The sequence below is a fragment of the Strongyloides ratti genome, assembly GCF_001040885.1.
Source record: "Strongyloides ratti genome assembly S_ratti_ED321, chromosome : 2".
NCBI lineage: Eukaryota > Metazoa > Nematoda > Chromadorea > Rhabditida > Strongyloididae > Strongyloides > Strongyloides ratti.
The window spans coordinates 2,135,845-2,163,585 of record NC_037308.1 but is presented as its reverse complement, the minus strand read 5'-3'; the positions used below and the strand labels follow the sequence as shown (position 1 = coordinate 2,163,585).

The 27,741-nt window shown below is 18.9% G+C and overlaps 3 protein-coding genes across 3 annotated transcripts; 2 read left to right on the top strand and 1 right to left on the bottom strand.

Annotated features, from left to right (window-relative positions):
• Positions 1 to 2,937: 2,937 nt before the first annotated feature.
• Positions 2,938 to 3,778, top strand: SRAE_2000066900 (Activator of basal transcription 1; the record flags this gene model as incomplete). Its single annotated transcript, XM_024651526.1, has 2 exons — positions 2,938 to 2,972; positions 3,037 to 3,778. 2 exons carry the CDS (start codon positions 2,938 to 2,940, stop codon positions 3,776 to 3,778), a joined length of 777 nt encoding a protein of 258 aa, XP_024505195.1.
• Positions 3,779 to 6,988: 3,210 nt separating this feature from the next.
• Positions 6,989 to 7,576, bottom strand: SRAE_2000066800 (Zinc finger, RING-type domain and Zinc finger, C2H2 domain and Zinc finger, RING/FYVE/PHD-type domain-containing protein; the record flags this gene model as incomplete). The annotated part of the gene is made up of 3 exons (XM_024651525.1): positions 6,989 to 7,183; positions 7,233 to 7,388; positions 7,448 to 7,576. 3 exons carry the CDS (start codon positions 7,574 to 7,576, stop codon positions 6,989 to 6,991), a joined length of 480 nt encoding a protein of 159 aa, XP_024505194.1.
• A 12,978-nt stretch (positions 7,577 to 20,554) lies between these two features.
• On the top strand, positions 20,555 to 24,452 carry SRAE_2000066700 (Serine/threonine-protein kinase tousled-like 2; the record flags this gene model as incomplete). The annotated part of the gene is made up of 6 exons (XM_024651524.1): positions 20,555 to 20,572; positions 21,174 to 21,198; positions 21,644 to 21,777; positions 22,079 to 22,423; positions 22,490 to 24,316; positions 24,378 to 24,452. 6 exons carry the CDS (start codon positions 20,555 to 20,557, stop codon positions 24,450 to 24,452), a joined length of 2,424 nt encoding a protein of 807 aa, XP_024505193.1.
• Between the last annotated feature and the right edge of the window lie 3,289 nt (positions 24,453 to 27,741).

Genomic DNA, 27,741 nt, shown 5'->3' with positions numbered 1-27,741 from the left:
TTTTTAAACCAATTCTTGATTTATATAATTAATTTAAATATCAATCTTATAAATATTCTATAAAAATAAAGATATATATATGTATATATCATAAATATTATGAATGTATAAATAAAATGCAAATTAATTGTTCGATAAAAAGTTAAAAGATAAACAATGAGATCAAGTATATATATATAATATATAATAATACTAAAAAACCCAAAATATGATGAATATAAAAAGAACTTATATTAATAATAATAATTGCCACGCGGATTTAAACAATTTTCCAAAAAAGTTTTAAACTTTTTGTATTTTATAACAAATAAAATAATATTTATAATTTATTATAAAAATTGCCTGTTGGTCAAACTTATAAATAATAAACAAATAAAAATGATGAATATTTTGTAGGAATAGAAAAAAAAATATATAAATAATTTATAAAAGAATTATATAAAACATATCATCACATTATAGGTACACATTGTTATCTCGATTTTAGCAATATGTATTTGTATCAGTTGAGATTAAACTTTCTAATGACTTATATTTACACAGATAGGTATATACAGAATACTTCAAAATGATGGAAATAAATCAGCTGTAGAAATATTTTATAGTATATATAGGAGGAAGCCATCAAAAGATGGCGTTTTTTTTTTTTTTTTAATCGAGTATATAATTTATGATAAAAAGACATATATATTAGAAATTATACAATTAATTCCAATTATTATCTAAAAAGTCTACCATATAATTATATGTAATCATATTTTTTTTTAAATAAAAAATCTAAAATTACAAATTCATTTTGATATACTTAAAATAAAAAGGAAGAGTGGGTGTGAAGATATGTTATGGGAGATGAATAAATAACTGATATATGAACTTATAAATATTTCTACTTTACAATTAATAATAAAATTGATAAAAATACAATAAAATAAAACTGTTTAAATATCATAAAAAAAGAAAGTAAATTTTTTTTTAAAATGTCTTTAAAATAAAACTTTTAATAAATAGAATATCATTTAAATAATATACAATTATATTATTTATTCATCCATTATTAATGAGAATGATAACATATTTTTTATAAATATACTTGTTAATACGTAAATTTAATTATCTTGTCTATTACAAAAAAAAATAATTGGTTCTTTAATTTATTTAGTGAAAAAAAAAATATATAAAAATATATGTATATATATAATATCTTATCAAAGGCAAGTTTATAATAATTTCTCTAATATTTTATAAGTATAGAAATATAAAAACTAAAAATTTTTACGTTTAAAAAAAAAAAGAACAAAATAATATAAGAATAAACTTTATCTTTATATGTATATATATCTTAAGAGATTACTATTTTAGCATTACATTTTTTCATGTAAAAGAAAAAATATTGTGGTAAATTATATTAAAAATTATATACTATTTTGAAGTTATTTTCTATATTTGTTATATATTACACTTTAAAAAGAAATTTTTTGTTGATGAAGGATAATCCTATATAAATCTTACATATATAATATATATACATATAAAGGAGATTGACTAATGATTTGGTTATATAAAAATTTTGAAATACACATTAATATTTATTGAAAATAAAAACATTTTTTTTTTGTTTTCTTTACATACCTCAATATAGAAGTGTATATGGTTATTTTATATTTTTTAAAATAAAACTCATCAAAACATTTAACATAACTTTTTATAAAAAAATGTTAAGAAAGCATGTAAATAACGATAAACTTTAAAAGTTTTTAACACAAATTCAAAGACCAAAAATTATCAATTTAAGAACTATCAAAAATATATAATGATTAATTTCTTAAAAAATATATAATAAAAAAATAAAGTAGTTAAAAATATTTATACTTTATACAAATATGAATATTAACAAGTATTATTTTTAACATGATATTTGTCAAAAAAAAAAAAAAAGAAATAAAATAATAGAAACGTTTTATTAAATTATAAGAAAATAAAAAAATCAACAAAAAGTATGTTTAAAAGATAGTAATATTTATTTGATATCATACAAACTTTCTTCTTTAAGTGTTATATATATAAGTAATATCAAAAAAAATGAAGAAAAATCACACAACTGATAAGAGGGAGAAGAAGTAATATTAAACATATGTCATATAGTTTAATTTTATTATTTTCTTTTAATATCTCAATAAAATCAACTGTTTAAATTTTTTGATTTATAAAGTATGTAATACAAATGATTTTTATTGTAAAGACAAGATTTATGATATTATTTTAATAAAAAGGAAATAATGTTTAATATAAATAATAAGAGATAAATAAAAAAAATAAATAATAAATTTTAATAGGTGAAAAAGATTTAAAATTTTAAATCTCTTTATGGATTTAACATACAATTAAAATAGATTTAACCTTTTGAAGTTATTGTAAATTAACAATATAGAATTGGTAGTGTATTAAAAGAAGTTTTAAATGACAAGGTAACAATATAAAATCCTAAAAGAGATGTGACTTTTATATTACATACAAAATCTATTATAAAATAAAACATTTTTATTATTAAAATGGAAGGAAAAACGAGTTTTGTTTATTTCTTCCCCTTTAAACTGAAAGCAATATATATACACATTTGTTATAACATCATGCTTAAGTTAACTGATAACAATATACATTTAATTTCTCATTACCTATTGTCTGGTATATAAAATTTTAAATGTATAGAATGATGGCAAAATATAATATGTATATATAAATTGTATATATCTATGTATATTATTTAGAGTTTAATAAATATATTTTTATAAAAAAAAAATTTTTTTATTTATTACTTAAAATATACAATATTCCAAAATATTTAAATTATTCTTGTTAAGATTGTTTTAGAAAATTTTTTATATTTTTAAATATTTTTTTTTATTCTTATCTTATTTTTATATTTTTATTTTAATAATAATGAGTGATTTAGAAGATTTTGAAAAAGTTGAGTCGTAAGTTTAATAATAAATATTATTATAATATTATTAATTTATCTTTTTTTTTAATCGATTACAGAAATCTTCCTATTGTAAATAGAAAAAGAGACATAAATGAGATTCGTGTAAAAAAAGAAAAAATTTTGACACTTGAAGATATAGAGGCATTAGACAATGATGATGATAATGATGATTGTATGAAGGTAGAGGATGATGATGAAATAACAATAGAAGAAAAAGAAAAAAATTCTGGTATAATATACTTACAAACAGTTCCCCCAAAATTTAATGTAGCAAAAATAAGAGAAATTTTTTCACAATATGGGGTTGTTAAAAGAATTCATCTTGTACCAAATCCAAAAAAAAAATTTAAAAATCCAAAATTAAGAGAATACACAGAAGGATGGATAGAATTTGAGGATAAAAAAAAAGCTAAAGCATGTGCTAAATTGTTAAATTGTACAAAGGTTGGTGGTAAAAGAAGGCATCCAGCATCAGATACATTATGGGCTATGAAATATTTAAAAAGTTTTAAATGGTCTCATTTACGTGAACAGTTAGATTATGAAAAACATATTGAAAGAAAACGTTTAAATATGGAGATGTCTAGGGCAAGGAAAGAAGCATCACATTTTGCTGATCAAGTTGATAAAGGTGTATCATTAAAGAAACTTGAAGAAAAAGTTCTCAAAAAAGGTGGTCTTTGGGAGAGGTATAAAAAACAAATTAATCAAAGACAATCAATTGATGGTAAAAAGAAAGAGAAAGCTAAAGAATTGGGTAAAAGTGATGATTTCATGCATCTTATATTTGATTCTTAATAAGTTCTTATTTTGTTATATATTTATAAGAGTAGATTATTAAAAATCTATATCTTTAAAAAGAAAAAAAATGTTAAATATATTTTAATTTTTGTTATGTTTTTTTTATGTTATCCTAAATAAAATGAATTCATTGAATGTTTTTTATTTCTTACCAAAAATGGTACCCAAGAGTATGAATGAAGTATAAAATAGTATTCTGGAAATATTATGGAAATTTCTGTCAAAAATACTTGGCCTATTTATAATAAAAAAAAACATCACTACCAAAATAGTATTATTAGATTATGGTTAAGAGTAAGGTTGAAAATATGGTAGAAAAAAAATGCATTTTAATAAAAATTTAATAGTTTATTGATATAAAAAAAAAATGTTAGAAAAAACAAACTAATAATAAACAAAGTAATTTAATTGATAATAAAAATAGGAAACATAAAGGAAACAGACAAAAAAAAATATGTGTAAAATAGATGGTAAAAATTATTTGTTTAAATATATTTATTTTCAAATTAACAATTAATGTTTTTTTTATATAAAAAATTTGTAAGAATTAAAATCAAAAACATTTTTAGGATGAAGAGGTGGAATAAAATATTAAAAATATTTATCGCGAGAAAGATGATTTAATAAAAAAATTGTGATTCAAAAAAAATGTAAAAAAAAAAATATATAAATTAATAAATATTTATCGGTGGAAAAAGTAAATTTTGAATAATATTAAAATAAATTTTCTTAGTTAACCTTCATACATATATTAAATAACAAAATGATTTTGAAAGTAAAATTATATATATATGCTATTTTCTAAAGTGCTCAATGTATATAATTTTAATGAAGTTATTGGAAACTTTTTAATAAATTTAATATTAAGCTTTAACAACTGATATTATATTCTAAGGATAAAAGTGGAAAGTAAAAAAATTTTAATATATTTAATACTAGTAATAATAAATCTAATAAAAAAAAATTAAAATTTTTCCACACTAAAATAAAAGTTTACATTTTTGGCAGTGTGAAAAAATAAATAGAAAGACATATGTATCATATAATAACAGGATTTAATTATAATTTTTGATATAATAAGGCAGGGATGAGACTTTTTAATTATTATTATATAAAAATATTATATATGGTTAAGAAAAAAAAAATACATATTTTTTAAGTTCTTTTTTTATATTTATTTCTAATATTTAGAATAGACACGAAAAATAATAAAAACAGACGAATGTCTATGAAAATTAAGTTATTTTTTTTTCATTTTCTTTTTTTTTTTTTGCCATTAACTTTTATGTATTTACAAGACAATATTTTATTCTCCTCTTATTACCTTCTCAAATTATTATAATATTTTAATAAAACTAATTTGGATTAGAAAAAAAAAATATTTTTTGTTAATTATTAACTCAACTAATTATTAATTTGAAGGTCCTGGAGAAGAAACAAAAATATTGAAAATATTTTTATAAAAGAGAAAAAAAAATTAATTATCATAATGTATCTTTTTGAAAAATTTTTTATTAACATTAATTTATTTTGTTACTTCTTAAATTAACAAATCATTCGATTCTATAAATATTTACTCTAAAAGTTGTTTATTATTATGATAATTTTTTTTTCATAAAAAAAAAATATTTTAGTGATAACAGAAATAATGTTAAAAGGGTATATTCCTACATCCACTTTGATAAAAATTAAGAGGGAGAGAGAGAGTGAATTAATGGTTAGAAAAATATTAAAAATTTTAATTTTTATATAAAATACTTTTCATTGCATTTAGAAGTAACTTTTTTTTTTCACTTCTATTTTTTGATAAAAGAAATAGTTCATAAAAATACATAAAAATAATTATTACGTAATAGTGAAAAATTAATGAAGTAATTTTAATCTATGAACATTTCTTTTATTCATAGAATATGAAAAAAATTTTATCTTATTTTATTATTAAAATAAATGACCTTTTATTTAATTATTAGTACATATATTTTATTAAATTGTTTAAATGTAGCAGAAAAATTTTTTTAACAGCATAAGAAATTATTTACATACATCTTTTTTGTGTACTCATCAAAAATCATTAAATAAAAGGTGTTATTTTAGTAAATGTATCTTCAAAGAAAATTTCTAATTTATTTTAAGAATAATATTAATTGTTAAAATATAAATAATATTTTTATTGCTTGATCACAAATAAAAAATTAAGTATTATTTATTTGTAGCAATATTAAAAAAAAAAGAGATTACTTTAAGAAAAATATAATTTTTATAAAAATAAAATATGTTTTCTTTTCATCAAATAAATATGCGTAGGTTAAATTTTTTAAATTTTATACTAAAATTTAATATAACTAAATAGAGAGAATATTAATATTTAAAAATAAAAAAAAAAAACGATACTTGCAAAATTTTTATGTTAAATAAATACATAACTTCAATTTTTTTTTATTATAACATAATATATATATATATAAATATAATTTTTAAAAATGATATCATTCATATTATTATAATAATCATTATCTCTATGATGTAATATTATCATAAAATGTATGATATTTAAGGATAATTTTAAATTTCTATAATATTTATTTTTGAAACAAATATAGTAGATAATTATTTTTTTTTTTTTTTTGTAATATTATTTAGTTACCCGTATCATTAGTAGTAGCTTCTTTTGTCTTCATTATTTTTTTTTTTTACAAAATACATAATATTTATAGTTAAAAAAAAAAAAGATATATATAATAATATAGATATTTAATGTAATGGCAGTTGGGTGATGATTAATTTGACATAGTTGGTTTCATTTGATTAAATGTATATATAAGATGCGTTGATGCATTTTATTATTAATTTGAATGTATGAATGAATAGTATCTTTTTGTTTGCCTCTGATTGATTAATACACAAAAATGCTAAAAGCTGATTAATTTTTGAGTTGGTGATCAAAAGTTATAAAGCAACATTCTTTCTTTCTCTGTATTTTCTTTTTTACTATTATTCCTATTTTGGATGGAATTATTATAAATAATATTAATATCTAAAAATAATGGTAAAAGTGTATATATATATACGATGTTTTGTCATTTCATGATTGTACCATTATTTTTTCTTTTTTTTGAGAAAATTATATATTATTTTGCTTTTTAAAATGATTGAATAATAAATGTAGGTATTGTTAAAGAAAAGATTTAGATATTGTTATTCTTTTTTTTAACTTGAAGAAGACTCTTGTGTGTAGTCAGCAAAAGGATATGGTTTCGTCCTCCTACCATCAGACTTGGACCATGAATAAGCAGCACATGTAACAATGTGCTTTTTATTTTGTACAACTACTTGAATAACCTCTTCACGGCAAACAAAACATTTTAAAATACTTTCTTCATCCTCTGATGGATGTAATAAATTCTAAAGTATAACAAAAAATTATTTATTAAAAATATTTTCTTTTACTTACATTAACATGTACAGAGGTACATTTTCTACATGAAACTCTATGACCACATGGAAAACATCTAACAGATGCCCTTGCCTCATAACAAACAACACAAACAGTGTCAAATTGTGATGGTATTTCTGTTTCAGGTTCAAACCCTCTTCTTAATGTTTTTTGCTAAAATATATATATATAAATATAATATAATAAATAAAAAAGTTAATTAAAAAACTTACAATCATTTGTAAATGAGCTCTTTCCTGATCTAATTTATGTTTTCTTAACATTTTTTCTTCACTATCAATATCATCATCAGCTTCCTTCTTACGTCTAAAGGAGATACAATTTAACAATCCACATAGCATGATTATTATTTTTAAAAATATTTATTTTTCTGGAAAAAAATAAACTGTTAATAAATAAAAGTATTTTTGATTTAATGTTCACAAAGACCTATTATATACATATATCTATTAGTAATAAAAATAATATAAATTAAACAATTTTTATGCTGAAGATATACAAAAAAAAAAAAGAAAAAATAAATAAATTTCATTAATATACTAATATGTACAAAAGTAGAAAAAAATTACCAAATAACAATAAATAATAGCTTGTTAATTAAATTATGAATTTTTAAAGATAAAAAAAAAATATATTATTAAAAAAATAACTTCAAAAGCATTGTTTTCCTCCTTAAAGAGTAAAAAAATTATATCAATATATATAGATTGTTGTTATCTAAACAATTAAGTTATATATATAAATATATTGTATTAAAAATATTTAATATAAGAAAATTACTAATAAAATTTTATAATTTACATAGGAAATACTTATAAATTGTTAAAGAAAAAATATATTTTATAAAAAAAAAGCCTTGAATAATATGACTAATGATTAAAACAATATATATATTAATCAAAAAAAGATTTTATTTTTTTAAAATATGAAATCCAAATATTTAAATATCTATAAAATAGATAATAATGATTAAAAAAAACTTTTTTTTAACCTTCTAAAAATGTAGGTATTTAATAAAAATTGATTTAACTAGCATAAAAAAAATATATATATATATTTATAAAAGATATATAAATAAATTTTTCATTTTAGCCAAATGGAATAGGGCTTATGTATATTATATAATAACGTCTGTTTTAGAATACACACAAAAGTCTGGAGTAAAATATTTTTACAAACATATTTATATAAATAAACTAGACTATGACAATATTTTAAAAAAATTGTTTTATATAATATATTTATATTACATTAAAAAGATATGTATCAAATTTATCTATGTTAAATATTATTATAATTTTTTATTTATAATTGATTATAAATATGATATGATATATATATAGTGAATAATTTTTGGAATATTTGTTATAAATATTATATTTTTAATAAAAAAATATATCATTTATATGTATCTATTTATATAAGAAAAAGTACAAAAGTCAGGATAAAAGAAAAATTGATTTTTTTTTTAATTTTATATAATAAATTATATATTTTAGAATAAATAAATATACATAAATTATTAAGTGTCTATAAGAATAAATTTTAAAGTTAAACTGATTGGAAGAAAAAAAAAGATAAATGTTTATTAAATAGTTAAAAATTATTTTTTTTTTAAGATGTTAAAGTTTTAATTTTTATTAATAAAAAAATCTATTTTTTTTTTTACTATAAACAATTGTGATAGATATAGTTGTATGGTTGTAATGGGATGGATATATAGATAAATATATCTTTAGTAGAAATGGTATAGTGAGAGTATTTTTAACAGCGACACGGGAGTGTCTTTGTATATATATATATAAACAAAATACATATACGAAAAGTATCAATGATTAAAAAAAATATATATAACTTTTATTACTATAAAATAGGCTTTTTTAACCTTTTCAAGGATTTTATGATAAAAAATACCATTTTTTTTATATATATACATGTTGTAATATTTAAAATAAGCTATTAATAAAAATTTTAATGAAAAAAAAAACAAAACTTTAACATTAAAAATTTATTGATAAATTATTTTTTAATATATATAAGAGAGAGAGAAATACTTATATCTCATAAGAATATTTTAAAAAGTTTATAATAATTGTAATATTTATAAAAATAAATGAAGACTTCTATCATTCTTAATTTTTAAAAGTATTTAATAAATTTTATTCTCTCTCTTCTATTTCCTTTTCTAATTAAAATGATAAAGAATTTGAAAAATTTATTTGTAATGTACATAATAGACACTATAAATTTATTAGTAGACTAAAAATTATAAATACACATAAATGTATTTGTACTTATTTGTACATATATTTTTATTTGTAGACATCTAATTTTTTTTTTTTTGACGATAAATATCTTTATAAAGTTTAACTAACATTTCCCACGAAAAAGTAAAAAAAAAAAATTTTTTTTTAAATACTTCTTAACAAAGTTTAGGAGATTATTTTTTTTTACCATTTAAGGATTCTAGTAAGAAGATTTATGTAGCTTATAATTTAATATATCATATTTTATATTTTTATTTACCAAAGTAAATTAATATTAAAAATATATATATATATTAAAAGCTATAGGCCAATTTTTTTATTGTAATATATGGAAAATAATTAAATTTATACATTAAATGTATGTAAATATTAAAAGTATGTATTTGACATAAATGTTAAAAGAACAGTTGTCTCTGTCATTAATACAAGTATTAAAATTATCAAAAAGTATGTTAATAAATTAAATAGAAGAAAAAAAAAATGAAAGTTTGTCCTTTGATCAACTAACGTGATAAAATTATTTATTTTTAAATAAAGGTAACAAATATGATTCATACTTCATGAAATTAATTATATAAAAATTAATATTTTCATGGACATGTAAAAAAAATAATATATTTTATATAATTTATTGGAGAAAAAAAAAAAAAAAAAACTTTTTTTATAACAATGTACTATTGAAAATTTATTTTACACACTTTGACATCTCTCATCAAAAAAGTAGTTAATAGTAGAGTAAAAATACTAAATATAGTTATATATAATCATATCAAGGTTAAAATTTTAAAAATTAAAATAAATTTTTTTTTCCTAAACTTTTGTATATTAAAATATAAAAATTATTTTATACACTTATAATAAAAAATATTAACAAATTTTGCCTCCTACCTTTATGTCTATAAATATTGATAAGATAAAAAAAAAAAAATAAAAAAGTGGGAGAGAGAGGTATTTTTGTCTATAGCAAAAAAATAAAATTTTGTATAAAGGATACAAAAATTATTGACATAAGAATATATTGAATAAAACCAAAAAAAAAAAAAAATATTTATTATTTAACTTATTATAATTATCAAAATAGAATAGTCTTTTTAAATATTTTTAATGTCAATAGAATAATGATTAAAAAAATGAAAAATATACTTGAACGAAACAAACTTTGAATTAATAGGTAGATGAAGAATGTATGATGTGTCTAGAAGATAATAAACAATAAAATTTAATATCTTATTATAAAAGAGAGAAAGATAAAAAAAAAAAAGTATATATAGGAAAAATCAAATAGTTATGTAGGTTATTTTAATTTGATTGACATTACATTAAAAGTATAATAAGAAATGATACATATAATTTTATATCAATTAATTTTAATAGAAGTAAAAGATGATAATAAAAGGAGAATGGACTCCACCTTTATATATATATATATTATATACATCAATGTCTGAAAATGATTTAATTTTATAAAAATTTATATACACATTTTTAGGAAAAGTTTAAAAAAAATGACAGTTATATGTAGGGTATATTTTATAGTTTAATGTCTGGAGTGTAAAGAGACACATATTTAATATAATATTAAAATATTAATGAAAAAAAAAATTGTGAAATAATGAATCTATGTATGTGTAAAAAAACGGAAGAAAGAGAGAGAGAAAAAAAAGAAGCCGATAAAAGTGTAGAAATATATTAAATTTAAGTGTTTTATAAATTTAAATAAAGTAATATACACAATATAAATGTTACTAATTAGTCTAGACATTTATTAAATAAATATAGTAACGCGCTTTTCTGTCTTTTTTGTTTTTAGAATAAACTTTCAGTTAAAAATTAAAAAATCCAAATTATTTTTCATCAATCATTTTATTAGTTATACTTTGATTGTTTTTGAAGGAAATGTTTGTTAACATGTATTAAAAAAAAAAAACAGGAAATTTTTTTTTAATAATTAATATCAAAATGTACTTAAATTATTTCATACTTTTAATAGAGTTAAAACTTTATTAATATCTTTATATCATATTAATTCAAAAAAAATAGAATAATAATAATAATACTTATTAAAAGTGTAAAATATGATTTATAAAAACAAACTATAACTGTATATTCAATTAACAATTTTTTTTAATTAAACTGCTTATCATTTTACGATTTTAAATGTATATATTTAGAAAAAATAAAATAATTTTAATAATATTCCTTATAAAATTAAAAACCTATAAATGATATATATATATTTATTTATGATAGAATTTAATGATACATAAAAGTATATTATATAACAAATAAAATAGCGTATCATTTTTCAAAAATTAAAAATTAACAAAAAAAAAGATAAATGTAAATAAAAAGAAACATTTTTATCCTTTACAATATATTTTAAAATTCTTATAAATATGTGTCTATTTTTTTATTTAAAATAAAAAAATAATATTATTTTAGGAAAAAAAGAAAAAAAAAATAGTTAAATATTTAATCTTTTTACAAATATGTCTAGACATTTTTGTACTCAAGGACAAGTCAGGTAATTTTTATCTACATATGACATGTTTTCTACAATTCAAATTGTTGTTTTTTTTATTCTATTATAAATCAAATGAAACTTAAAGTATATATATTAAATGATTATAATAAAAAAAAAAATAATCTTTATATATATTAAGAATAAAATATTTTAATTACATCGTAAATTTTCTATATAAATTTATTGTTAATATTATTTTTAAATTGATAATGAGAGAAATTGATTATTTTTTTTTAAATATTTTTTTTTAAATAATGTATCATAATATAATAAAAGATGAGTCTAGACGATTATGTTTACCTACAAAGGAAAAATAATGATCTATTGAGATAATAAATATATATAACAATGTTTGCTTTTGTCAATTAATGAGATGTATATGTTGTGAAACATCATGAAATTTTCTTTTTTTTTGAAGGGACAGTTTTTTTATTTTTTTAAAAAAAAAAAAAAGTTAAGATGTCTTTTTTTATTAGCATAATAAAAAAAATAAAGAAATATTATGGTATTAAAAAAAAACTAATAAATAAGATATTATGAATATATTATTGTTTTGATGATAGCAATTAATAATGAGAAAATATTAAAAAAAAAAAGTTTGAATAAATGATAATGACCTTGCACTTATAAGAGTTAAAAACAAGAAATAAAGTTATAAATAGTTTTTACTTTTAAAGGAATATTTTATAATATCATTTTTCTATTACTAAATAAAATATCTTTAAAAAAATTTTTACACATTAATAAAAAAATAGTTTTCTGAAACTTTGTAAAGTAATCCATATAAAAGACAATAATTTATGTATAAAATTTTCTTCAACAAAACTATCATATATTAAAGATAAAAAATGTTTAGATAAAATTGGCACGTTTTTAATATAGTAATTGAAAAATAGAAATTACACATATACATAATTATTATAACAAAAAAAAAAACGAATGTCAAAACAAAAACAACTTTTTTAAACCTAATTATTTAAATTTTTTTTTTTGTAAAATGACATTAAGGTAAAAAGACTTTTAAAGTACTTTATATGATTAAAAATTTATGTTTTTTTTTTATTAGAAATCAAAAATAATAAAAAACAAAAATATTTCTTTAGATTCATTATAATTAATATTTTTACTATTACTCTTTTTTATTTCAGTTTCTTTTTTTACCACTTTTTTTTTTTACTTTCAATTTAATATTTTTACTCTGATATTATAATAAAAAAATTTTTACCAACTACATCATATATTTTTTTTGATATTTAAAAAATTTATTATCCATACTTTGTCTCAAATTCATTATTATACTACTATATACATATATTTTTCTTTGTAAACATTAAAATTAAACAAAAAAAAAAGTAGGAAGAAGATTTAACTGATAAAAAAAATTGGTATATCTCATAGAATTTTTTAACATTTGAATTCGGAAATTTTTTTCCTTTTTTAAAGGATACAACTACTTACATCTATTTTTTATTAAATCTTTAAAAATATATCTAGGAGGAAATATATTTAAAAAAAAAAGTTTACATATTTTGTAGTTATATATATATTTATTTAAATGAAGAAGAACATTTTTATTTATATGTATATCGATATATTGTTAAGGAAATTTATAATTGTAAATAGTAATATCTTTTATAAAAAGTTTTGTTTGGCGGTAGTAGTTGTTGTTGTTGTAGAAGTAGTCACAAAAAAGGAAAGAAAAGTTTTTTAATTTCTTTTTGGCTAATGGTTATATTATTATATATATATATATTTTTTAAATTCTATATAGTTTAATTTTTTTTTTTGGTGCATCATTTTTTTTTTGTTAATTGTATAATATTTATATATCGATTTTTATGGTGGCATTTGACATGGTATTGAAGCACCTTGATCTTAAATGAAGAGAAAATGAGCAAAAAGAAGGAGAGGAGGAAGAAATACTATATATACATATGTATATATATAGAGATAGAGGTTGTTTGTCTATGATATAAGGATTTTACTACTATACTTATGATAGTTTTATTTAATTGTTTTATTCCTCATATGTATATTCTTTCTTTAATTTCACCATCTTTTATAACTGTATTATTTTTAAAGAATATATCTTTTTTTCTAAAGATAAAAAAAAAAAAGTTTATTTTTATTCATCTAAATCATAAAAAAAAAAAAAATACTTTTGTCACCTTGCCATTATTAATCGCCTTTAATAATATCATATGATCATCATTGTACTTACAATTGATAAATATTTTTTCTTAATTTCCTTTTTATAATTAGAAAAGAAAAAGATAGAAAATTATATTTAAAAAAAATAATAAAAATCATCTAACTTAATAAAAAAAAAAATAGCAACTGTAGTTTAATAAATTTATATTTATGCACCTTTTTTAACATATAAAAATGTTTAGTACTAAATTTATCAATTTAATAGCAATAAAAATATATCATTTACAATTTTTTTATCATATAAATTATTTAATGAATTTTCTATAACCTTATATTTAAGAATACATTATATATACATATAAATGTACAGCTTAAACTATTTTTATTTTTTCTTTATTACTTTACGCAACAACAATAATTAAAAATAAAAAAAGAAAAGCGAAAGTTATGGAAGGAATACAATAGTAAAGAAAATAGTGATATTCTTTTTTGTTTTTTTTTTTCTAATAAATTATTTAACTAAAATACCTTTATTTTTATATAAATATTTTTATTTTAATGTGTAAAAAAAAATTATTTATATAAATTGAAATTTATTTAACTTTACCCTTTATAATGCCCTCTGATAGAAAACCTTTAAAGATATTATTGTTTTCCTAGTATCATTCCTTCTTTTTTTTTTTTTTAAAGGATTTTTTTTTTGTATATCTTATTGATAGTAGAAAGAAAAAAGGAAATTGCAAGTTAAAGTTTATAAAATACATTGTATAAAGAAAATTAGTTTTTTTATTATAGTTATCGTTTTTTTTACCATTTTTCAATGTGCTATTTCTCCTTTAGGATATGTTTTTTTTTTTCGTGAAACTTTTTCTTTTTCACCATTTTGAAGAGAGGGAACCAAAATATATTTTATCTAGCTTATTGTGATAGATAAAAATGATTATAAAACAATTTAAGTAAAATTTATAGTGATTACAAAATTATGGTGGCATATTTTTATATATAAAATATGAATAATATTTACTTTTTTTAATACTTTAAATATACCTATTTTTAAAAATAAATAAGGTTGATCTTTTTATTTTTACTAAAATATAGATGAAACTTAATAAGGGATATATATTTAGTAAAGATTTTTAAAAAAAAAGAAAGATATATCTTCTTGTGATTATATAATTTTTTATAAGAGTACATAAGAAATACAAATGATACACAACTTGATTATTATTTTAAAAATAATTTTTTTGCTTTCCTTTTTTTTTTTTCTACTTATAAAATTTTTTGTTTTATTTTAGGAGAAATATATTTATATATATAATAGTAATATTTAAACGATTTTTTATAAATAATGATATTATTATTAAAAATTATAAAATATATAAGTACTACTATTGTCAATTTTTTTTTTTTAATCATTTATATATATATATATATATGTATGCCCAAAAATTAAATGTACATATAATTTGTCTTTGATGATAGATTTTATTTACTATTAATATTATATTGTCTATCTGTGTGTGCCACAGTTGTATTTTATTTATATATATATATATATATATATATACACGCGCGCGCCATCACAGGCATTTTAGTTACATATGCTAATAATATATATGTTTTAAAAACTTTTTCTAGGTTATATTATATTTTGAAGATATCTTTACAATTACATTACAAAATGATAGTAGAAAAAAAAATTCTTTATTTAAATATTTAAAGTTGGTTGGTACTTAAATTTTATTTAAATTATTAATCATTTTATTTATAAAAATATTATTTCTACTAATTATTAATGATAAGAATAGAAAACTTTTATATTATAGTTTAAGGACATTTAACTGAAACAATATTATATATAAATATATAATTTTTTTTTAGTTAGTAAATTTGAAAAATTTATGAATATATATATATATATCTACTATTATGTGTATTCTTCGTTATAGTATATTAAAAATTTAGTGACATTTTAAGTGATTGCTTTAATTTCATAATATTTCTTAACATCTTTTTTATTTTTCTATCTATGAAATAAAGTTATATATATTAATATAACTATTTTTAGATATATATATATACATTTTTCTTTAGCTTCTTTTTTAAAAATTAAAGTAAATTTTTTATCGTATAATATTAAGAATTAAAAAAAAATATATATATATTATTTCTTTTTTTTTTATTACTTTTAATAAATATAATATGTAGAATTTTTTACTTCTAATTTTATGTCCCACCTCTCAAGGTATATTAGTTGGAAGTAATTTTATTTATTAATAAAAAAATATATAAATAATATGCATCTAAATATATCTTTTGTATATGATCATTTAATGTTAAAAAAAATATACTCATTAATAGATAATATTTATTATTTTTATGTATGTGTGATTTTATTTAAAAAAAAAAAAAATTTCTATCACATATACTTCTTTCCCTTTTATTTCTACCAATTTATATATTAAAAGGGGAACAAAAAAATATACTCATTCCTCAGAAGTTATATAACAGTTCTTAAAATTATTTGATTATTTTTATGTATATATGCAATTTTTGTTGTATTAAAAATTTTTTTCTATAACATTTCTTTCTTCAAAGGGAATAGGTTGAAATGTAAAAAAAAAAAAAGAAGAAAAGAAGATGATGAAGAAAGGATTTCGGCGCCATATGTTGAAATGTATAAAAAAGAATTTTATTTAAGAATATATGTGTACCTTTTTAAAATTTGTAGAGGTATATCAAATTTTTTTTTTGTCTAAATTTAAACCCCTTATATATATATATTTAAATATATATATGTATAAAATCATTTAACTATTAAATATACTATTTAAATAAGCTTTATTTTAAAGTTTCTTATTTATCATAATTAATAACATTATTTTTTTCTACAACAACATACTTTATTATAAGATATTTAATGAAATTATCTAAAATTTTTAAAAAAAATAGAATATGTTAATAATAAAAAAAAATCAAAGTTATTTATATAAATAAAATATAGATGCATATATATTTTAAAATTAAATGACATCAATATTTTTAATATATAACTACATATAACCCTTTAAATTAAAAAAAAAAAACTAACGCATAGATGTATTATAATATATTATATTAGAAAAATATTGATTAACTTTTTTTTAAATAATATATACATATAATAATTAGTCTAAGATTTTTGTGTTTATTTGTTTTTTTAAAATACTCTTATTATAGTTAGAAAATATAAAGTTCATCGAGACAACAAATTACCCTCCCATATAACATAAAAACTAATATAAATATAATTAAAAACAAAAGTTTATAACAAAAAAAAAATGTTTTGAAATTTTTAAAGTTATTTATATTTTTGTCCTATAATATTGTCAATTTACTGGATAGATAGATATAACAAAAAATTTTTTTGCCTAATTTTTAGTATAAAAGTATATCATCACATGATATATGTATATATATTGTTTTTATTTTAATTTTTTTTAGAAATATAAAGCTTTGATAACAGATAAGATTTACCATTTTTTAAAATATTTCTTTTTTTTTTTTTTAGAAAATATACCTTTTTTTTTTCTTTATACAACCATAGGTAAAATTATATTTCTATAATATGTATATTATTTTTCTAAAATTATATTATTTTATTTTGAAATCATTTATTTTTTTTTTTTAATGATAAAATAGGAGGAAAAAAAGTGCATATTAGTACGGATAGGTATCTTTAATGAAATTAAATATATTTTTATATAGTATATTTTGTGTTATTCTAATTTTATTATAAATGACGTTTTAATTTTACTTATACAAATTGAACACTATTTGTGTTATCGAGGAAGCATCATCACTACAAATAGCATCATCATATATTAACTAATTTTATAATAAAAAAAAAAACTTACTACTCTCTTCATAAGGTGATAGTTTTTTTTTTTTTTTTATTTTTTTTTTTCTATTTATAAAATTAAACTTTAACTTTTTAAAATATACAAAGAAATGTGACTTATATATATATATATAGTACTTGGGGAAGATACTTTTATAGTTTATATGATAAAAGGTATTTATTATAAAGGATTATTATTGGCGTTTTAATTTATATTACTTCCCTTTTTTAAATAACATTGCCCCTGACATATCACCATTTTTGTAGGAAAATAGTAAAATTAGAGAGAGAGAGAGAGAGATAGAAAAATAGCGAGGAGATGAAGAAGGAACAAAAAAGAGAAGACAAAATGATGATGATAATGTGATGCGCAATTCTTTTTAAAAAAGAAAATACCAAAAAATAAAAAGTTTGATTTATATTAATTTCTGCTTCATAATATATATTATATATTATAAAATAATGATTTTTTAAAAGTATTTGTAGATAGGGAAAAAGATATATGTAGACATTTTAGTTTTTCTCTTAACTAAAGTTGTTAGAAGTGCTTTGTTGTAACTTTTTGTATCTATCTCATTTTATATGTGTAATTTTATATATTATTATTGAAAAAAAAATTTTTTTTTCCTTCTATATTTTTAATTGGATAAAAGAAAAGATATATTTGAATTTTTATAAAGTTCATTATACTCTTTTTTTTTGATTTAGTAGTGAAATTTATAGTAATTTATATGTGTATTCTAGTAATTTTGAGGTAACACCTGTCTTTTATTCATTCATTATTGGTATTGTATATGTAGATATATAGTAAAAAAAAAAAAAAAAACGATTAATTTGTTTCTTGTTTAATGATATTCTAAATATCAGGAATTGTTAATAGTGTAATGATTTTTTCATACATGTGATTATTTTAATTTTTTTTAAGGTTAGAAGCTTATCACATATTTGATCATTTATTTCTAGTCAAAATGGTTTATACTACATTACTTAGTGTTTTATCTTTTCATAAATGTTTTTATATTTCTAATGTATATTTGTCCTGGACACATCATATATTTTGTTATATATTGGGGTAAATTAATCTGACCTAGTGTATGTGTTTTTGGAAATTAACAAACATCTAGCCATTTACTTATTTATTTTGGCATTCCCTGTTTTATTAGTAGTTACAGTTAAAATGTATGTATCTAAAGGAGTAACACATCCTTAGAATGCCAATAATATCTCATCAATTAATATATGTAATTTTTCTTTCCACAAGGTCAAAATAGGGGGGGGGGAGAGAGAGAGTTGGTTTAGGTTTATGAATCAATTGAGAATTACAATATCGTTATTGTATAATCTTATTTATTATATAACTTATCATGAGCCTCCTCTTTTTTTTTTTAATAATTGTGTGTGTGATTTTAGATAAATTTATGGAAAAATCGTTACTAAAATTTTTATTTTTCTATATATACCGTTAAAATCTACTGAAAGTGAGAATATAAAGTTTGTGTTTTTTTTTGTTATCTTGACAAATCAATATATATTTTATTTTATATACTATTAATATTATAAAGTTTATTATATTCATTTTTAAAATAAATTTATTATGTGGACAAGTGATAACGTTACAACTTGTCGATAATTGTCTCTCTCTTTTCTTCTACTACATTATTAACATGTGTTCACATCAGTTTTTTTTTTTTAAAATTAATTTTTGTACAACTTACTATATTTATTCTTTAGATTGTTGTTTATTTATTAATTTATTTATTATTCATATATCTATTTCACAACTATTAGTTTATTTATAGATTTTATTTTGAAACTTGCTTTATTTTTTTAAAAGTATTTAAAGTAGAAATATAATTATTTTTCTAGAAATCTTAGTTCATAGAAGAAGTACACTTTTAAGTTATATATTAATATTGGTTGACGACAATAAAAAAAAAAAGGCTATAACTTTGTAGGATGGGATTTTTTTTTCTATTATTAATCTTACTTTTCATTTGTAATATTTCAACAAAATATATTTCATTAGATGTTTTGTGTATTCTTGAGAAGAGAATTTTTTATTTATAATGATGCTGTAGATTATATAATAATATATATTATAATAATAATAATTTTGCCAATTATATTATATACATAAATATATAAGTTTTTTTTTTTAAAAATGTTATTATAAAATATAGTCATTTTTAGTTAATTTATTTTAGCACGTATATAAACTTGAAAAAATATAGTGTATTTTCTTTTTTTTTTTCCTCTAACTCATTAATACTTATACATTTAAAAAAAAATTATATTTAAAATAATCTCTTATAGTTTGTTTAAAAATTTTTATGGCTTGTCAAAAAGCAAATATACAATGACTATTATATTACATTTTAGGAAGAAATTAAAGCATCACATAATGTTACAATATATGATAATATTTAATTTTAGATATACAAGAATTTCTTACTTTCTTTTCTTATAGAAATATATATATAGGTACTTTATCCCAATAATGGAGAGAGTTGTAGAAGTAATAAATAGAAAAAAAAAGGAGAAAATATGGTGGTTGTTAGTGTTAGTAGTAGTTCTATCCTCACAATCACCTAAAAAGATTTTTTTTTTTTATATTAGAAAATCTACAAACAGGCGCCTGATAAATGTCTTTTATACATTTTTATCAATAAATAGGTATAATATTTGAATTGTCAATATAATATATTGATGTTTTGTAAGAATATAAATATATATGTAACTACTTACCCTTACGAAATTTGAAAATAAAATAACAACAAACGATAAAATAACCATTTTTTGTCACAAAAAAAAAAATACCGGTTCGATCAATTTTTATTATTGCTTTCATTAACATATATATTAGGGAAGATAGGCATTGAAACAGTATAATATATTAATTCAATAAGATTTAATATCATACTAAAGAAGATACTATATACAAATCAAATTATATCTGTAATAATTTAATTTCTTTTAAATTTTGATTAGAAAAGACAAAAAAAATTTTCAAATACTGTTTATCAGTAAGAAAAAATTATTGTCAAGATAGATATGGTTTTATTTTCTACTAACATCTTACCTTCATTTACTCATTTTTCTTTATTTTTTTTAAGCAGGTGCACAAGTTACTAAGATATAAAGGTATTTTTCCTTATTTCTCCATATAAATACTTCAAACAACAGTAGAAAGTATAAACTTTCTTCCAATTGACAAGCATTATTTGTAAAAAAGGAGGAATTAATAAATAGCATTTGCTATATAGTTGCTATGTATGAGAGTTACATTTTTATATCTTTGTTGTAGTGCTTTCACCGATCAATTCATCCCCCATTTTTATTCTCATTTGTTCTCATTTATTTTCATTTAGAAAATGTTTGGCTTTTGTCGCGCCGCTTCGCGTCCAACACATTTTTCCTACTATATTACTACTATAATATTATCTTTTTTTCTATTAAAATATTTAATTATAGTCTTTGGTCTTTTTTGGACATTAAAGGAAATTTTTATCGTTCCTTGATTATTATTAATATTTTTTATTTTACCTCTTAAATACAGTAATTTTTTATATTTTTAATTACATTTTAGGCTTTGGAATGATGGCTGATACTGCGGATCATGCACCGCCTCAGTTTGAGTATGAGGAACGATTTTCTGATCAGTTAGAGATGAAAAAATTTAATACTGGTCCACGTGCTGATAAATCTCTCCCTAAACCAGTGGTATGTTTTATAATTTCTTTTAATTTGTTTCTTTTTTTTTAAAAAAATCTCTTTTTCTATTTTTATCTTTTTTAAAAGTTAACTACAAAAAAGAAGAAAAAAAATTTTTTTTTTTATCTTCTTATATAAATGGCTTTTTATATAATGTTTATTGGTTAAACATATATAAGCATATATATATACATCTTTTTAACAAAGTATATATTTCTCTTTTTAACTAAAAATTTTCTTATACTTTATAATATATATTTTTTCATTTTATTTCAAAAATTTTATCATATAAAAATGCTATAATTTTTAGGCAGTAGTTGGTGTTGGTAATCATCATCAGTATCACGCACCTCCAAGTATACGGCAGCCTACAGCAGATGACTATGGAATGTACTCTAGTAGACAATACCATCATTCTGAAAATCATCCATTTGTAACTCCTTCATATGATGGATCTAATTTAAGTGCACAAGAATCTTATTCTGATAGAGAATTGGAACCCGTCGATCGACTGGCACCAAAAATACAAACTATAACAACGCCTGGTGATAAAAAACAGAGAAAAAGAAAAAGGAATATTGATGGATCAATGTCTATAACATCAACAACAAAAGGTACTGGTATTGAAAATAAAAAAATAACAGAATTTATAAAAGTACGTTTTTATAATATATATGTATATTTATTATTTTATAATTTTTTTTTTAATTTACATTTTTAGCAAAGTCCAAAACGATATGGTGGTAGTTATTCAAATGGTGATAATAGTTCAAGTAATGATTTAATAAATGGTATATGTGTGTCACCAAATTCGGGTGGTTTAAATAATATAGTACCAACATTTACAACAATAAACAATTCATCAAATCCTTCATCGACAATCAATGTACAAAGGCTGACACCGAATCATTTAGCTAGTAATTATTCATCTGGTGATTCAAATTTATCACCACCAACTACTAAAATTCGGGTGGATTCAGATACACAAACAGATCATTTTGATACAGAAGCAATACGTGTAGATAATGATAAAAAAAATCGTTATATAGAAGATTTACTAAAAAAAACAGAAGAATTAAAAAATAAGTTAAATAAAGAAAAAAGTAAAAATGATTCTTCTAGAGCAACATTAAAAACTCTTTTAATTGAAAATACAATAAAAGAAAGAAAATTAAAAAAAACTAAAGTTATGGAAGAATGTTTGAGGATAGGACAATTCAAACCAATGAGGCATGGTGAACAATTTAAAGATGTATGGCAAGATGGATGGGCATTTGAAGATATTCAAAAAAAAATGGAAAGAATTAATAATGAAAAAAATGAAATTAATGTTGCATCAAATAATTTAAAAAAACGAAAACCAACAAATGCTAGAGAATCTAAAAGGCCTCAAATTAATGTTGGAGAAAGTTTCTCAGTAACAAATCCTTCATCATCTTCCTCCTCATTATCAACATCCTATTCAATGGATGATGGTTTTGTTAAACCAGAATTACCTAAATATTTAACTGTTGAAGAGTATTATGAACAAGATGAAATATTACGTCTAAGGCGTGAACATTTAAAAAAGGAGGAAGCAGATGTTCAAATGGAAAAAGATCGTTTAGAAAGAGAAAGAAATTTACATATAAGAGAATTAAAACGGGTACAATATGAGGAGAATAGTCGTTTTAAGACATATGAAGAATTAAATAATAGATACTTATGTTTATCATTGTTAGGAAAGGGTGGTTTTTCAGAAGTGTGGAGAGCATTTGATTTAGAAGAGAATCGTTATGTAGCTTGTAAAATTCATCATGTTAATAAAGATTGGAAAGAAGATAAAAAAGCAAATTATGTTAAACATGCAGTACGTGAAAAAGATATTCATAAATCATTAGATCATCCACGTATTGTTAGGTTATTTGACTTATTTACTATAGATAATCATTGTTTCTGTACAGTATTGGAGTATTGTGATGGTAATGATTTAGATTTTTATCTAAAACAACATAAGCAAATACCAGAAAAAGAGGCACGAAGTATAATGATGCAAATAGTATCAGCATTAAAATATTTATCAGAAAGGAAGCCACCAGTAATACATTATGATTTAAAACCGGCTAATATCCTATTAAAATCGGGTACAACAAGTGGTGAAATAAAGATAACAGATTTTGGTTTATCAAAAATAATGGAAAATGCTGATGATTCTGATAATATAGAACTAACATCACAAGGTGCTGGTACATATTGGTATTTGCCACCTGAAACATTTGTAATGAGTCATACACCAGTAAAAATTAGTTCAAAAGTTGATGTGTGGAGTGTTGGTGTTATATTTTATCAATGTCTTTATGGTAGGAGACCCTTTGGACATGAATTAACACAACAAAGAATATTGGAAGAGAATACAATATTAAAAGCAACAGAGGTTGTCTTTCCACCCAAACCACAAATTACTTCAGCAGCACAGGATTTCATTAAAAGATGTCTTCAATACAGGAAAGAAGAGAGAGCTGATGTACAAGAATTATCAAAACATGAGTTATTTAGACCAAGAGGACAAGTAAGTTTAAACAAATAAATTAACTTTTTAATTTATGTTCTTCTTTTTTCTTTTTTTTTAGAAAAGTCAGCCTCCATCATCACCATTAGCAAGAACAAGTCATAGCAAATCAGATTACACTGATCAAGAAATGTGATTTTTAAGAATGAATACGCTACAAAGAAGGAAACAGTTACATTATATATATACTCATAAATTAATTTTTGTTTTAAATTAAGGAAACTAAAAAAACTTCTCTACAAAAAATTACGTGTCTGAAATTGCTCGGTTTGAATTTTTGTTTTTTTTTTTATCATTTTTTCAACAAAAAAGAATAAGTCATTGTTTGTACATAATTTGATATATAATCCTATATATATATATAGGTTAAAAACGAATTGTGAAAATTATTTTCGTTTTTTTATTTTTAATAAACTTTTCTAACGTAAAAATAGCGCTGATAACAAAAAAAGTGCGATCGTTTTTTCAAAAAAATAACATTTTGATATAAATTTTGTAGCAAAAAGTGCAACATTAGTATTTGCTGCAAAGTTATTATTTCAAATGATTTTGAAGTGACATTTGTCCTGGGGGTAAACAAACATCGGGGAAATCATTTTTGATATTAACTTTTTGCAAAAAAATAATTATGAAGCTAGATATAAGCATTTGAAATTTAAATTTCCCGAATTTTTATAAAATTATTTATCAGCGAAATCAAAAAACATTCTTTGGGATTTCATAGCCCACATCTTGAATACCATTACATTTCTTTATTCTTTTTTTTTTTCTAAATATTTTAAAAAACAATTTTTGTTTTTGTTAATTTTGATGTACTTTAAATTTCTAATAGGTCATAACTTTTTATAAAGTAGCTTTTTCATTTTTGATAATCGGATGATAAATTATGTCATTTTTAATGTTTTTTAGAATAAAATTAATTTTGTTAAAAACAGAAATTTTGTTCTTGAGATATAAGCTAGAAAACTTTCATTGTTTTTTTATGCGTTTTTATTTCAAAATTAAAAAAAATACTTTAAAATCAACATTTTAAGAAAAAAATAAAAAAATTTCCTAAAAACTAAAGCCGGCTTCAATTTAAAAAATATTGCTATTAAATATATGAAAGTGTGACCAAAATTAAATCTATGCTTAAATACATGTTCGATTTTTTACAAATACTTTTTTTTAATCCTATTTTATTAACATCATATTTTGCATAAATATATTTATTATATGAAAAATAAAGTCTTTCAAAAAACTTTTTAAGAAAATTTATTTTTTACTATAATTTTATAATTAATTATTTACTAACAAATTAACAACGTAAAAAAAATACAATTAAAAATAAAAGAGGATGTTGAAGTTAAAAGAATCCGTTTGAAAAAGTATTAAAAAAAATGGTAACAAATATTTACAAAAAAAAAAAATAAACAGTTAACGCAATAAGTGTAATTGTTTCATCAAAAAAATTTGTCTCTATGAATTGAATTCTAAGATGAAGTGTTTATAAAAAAACATCAATTACGTTCTTCATAATAAAGGTATAAACAAACAGTAATCGACAAAAGATAGAAAATATTTGAAGCACATCACACTAAAATTTTTGAAATACTTTGTTTTCTAAATTATTGTTTTAGATTCTATTATTACCAATAAAAATTTGGAAAATTAAGGATGTTTGATATGCTATAAAATACCTTTAATCTTAATAAAAAGTTTTACAAATAGTCAAAAGAAAGAGGTTCTAGTAATCATTTAGTTGTATAAAAAATGTTAAAGTTTTATCTTATTTATATCTATAAAAAAGCTATATGATAAAATATTTTTCATAGAAGCCTTCTAGAAGGAAAAATTATATATAGCTTTATCAAAACACTATATTACACTCATTTTCATAGCTAAAAAAATAACTGCAAATGATTTTTTATGTAATAAATGATATTAATACATATTTAAAAGACAAATAAAGCTAATTTTTGAAAATAAGATTCTGACATAAATTTCAAATTGAACTACTTTTAGAAAAACATTAATAACTTACTTCAAAATGAAGTTTAATAACATGCTGATTTTGACAAAAGATATAAATAACTGTGAAGTACAATTCATTAAAAAAATTCCATATTTAAAAAGATTATGAGAGTGCAAATAAAGTAAAAAATTTTTTTTATATTTTTCATATATTTAATAATAAATAATTGCATCTGATTTTAAAAAACGATATTAAATTTTTGATTTGAGATTTTTGTTGATATACAATTCATAAATCATTTCCAAAAAAATTTTCCAAAAGTAATAATTTTTAATTTATTAAGTGTGGAAGTAAAAATAAAAGGAATTATTTAAACATATATAAATATTTTCTTGTAAACTATTTGACATTTAACAAAATAGAATTAAAATAATTTAACAAAAGTTGATTAGTTGATCATAATTAACATAAATAATTTAAAGTTGATATTAAGACTAGAAAATTGATTAAAAATTTTTAACTAGTTTTTAAATTATTTATTTATTGATCTGAATTAAAATTATTCTTATTATAAACATACAAATTAAAGTTTCATTTTCTACCTTCAATAAAAGATAAATTGTTAAATAAAAATCAATTTTCGACTTACCGTATATTAATATTAATTTTTTTGATTGACAAATAAGGTTATTGATATAAAACATGTTAATCTGTTAAAATTAAAAATAATAAATAATAAATTTTTAGAATCACAGAATAATAAAAGTAACTTAATTTTTTATTAACAAATCTCGAAAATTGTGTTAAATAAATATCAAAAAAATTATTGTATAAATATAAAAGTAATAAAATATGACAAAGATTTCATAAAATTGATCTTTGAATTTCAAGTTTCATAAAACATTTCCAGAATATAAAATATTTTTTTTTAAAAAAGTTATTAACTCTCTTGAAAACAGGAATTTAAACGTAAGACTTCAAAGAAAATCTCATTAAATTTAAAAAAAATCTCATTTTTGAAGTTTGATATAATCATATAAATAAATAAAAAGTACAACATATGTAAAATCACTGATAAAAGCAATAAAAAAAGTATCTTGTGTAAAGTAATCTAATTAACACATTAAAAAAAAGCAAAAATTATTGTACTATGATAAAAATAATATTATTTAAAAGTGAATTTGATAAAATGACAATAATAAATAATTTTCTTGAAAAACAATTCATTTTTTTATATTTTGATCTTAACATAAAATATTAAAAAAAAAACGCTACTTTTCAAAAAAAAAAAAAGTAAATAATGTTATTAAAAGTAAAAATAAGCTTATTTTAATTTTACAAATAGATAGAAACATTTTCAGGAACATCATATTAAAAATTTTAATTTTTGAAATTAAATAAACAACTTTTTAAAATGTTCAAGAAATTTTATTACAAATAATTTTGTTATTAATCTTTAATGGTTGTTAAC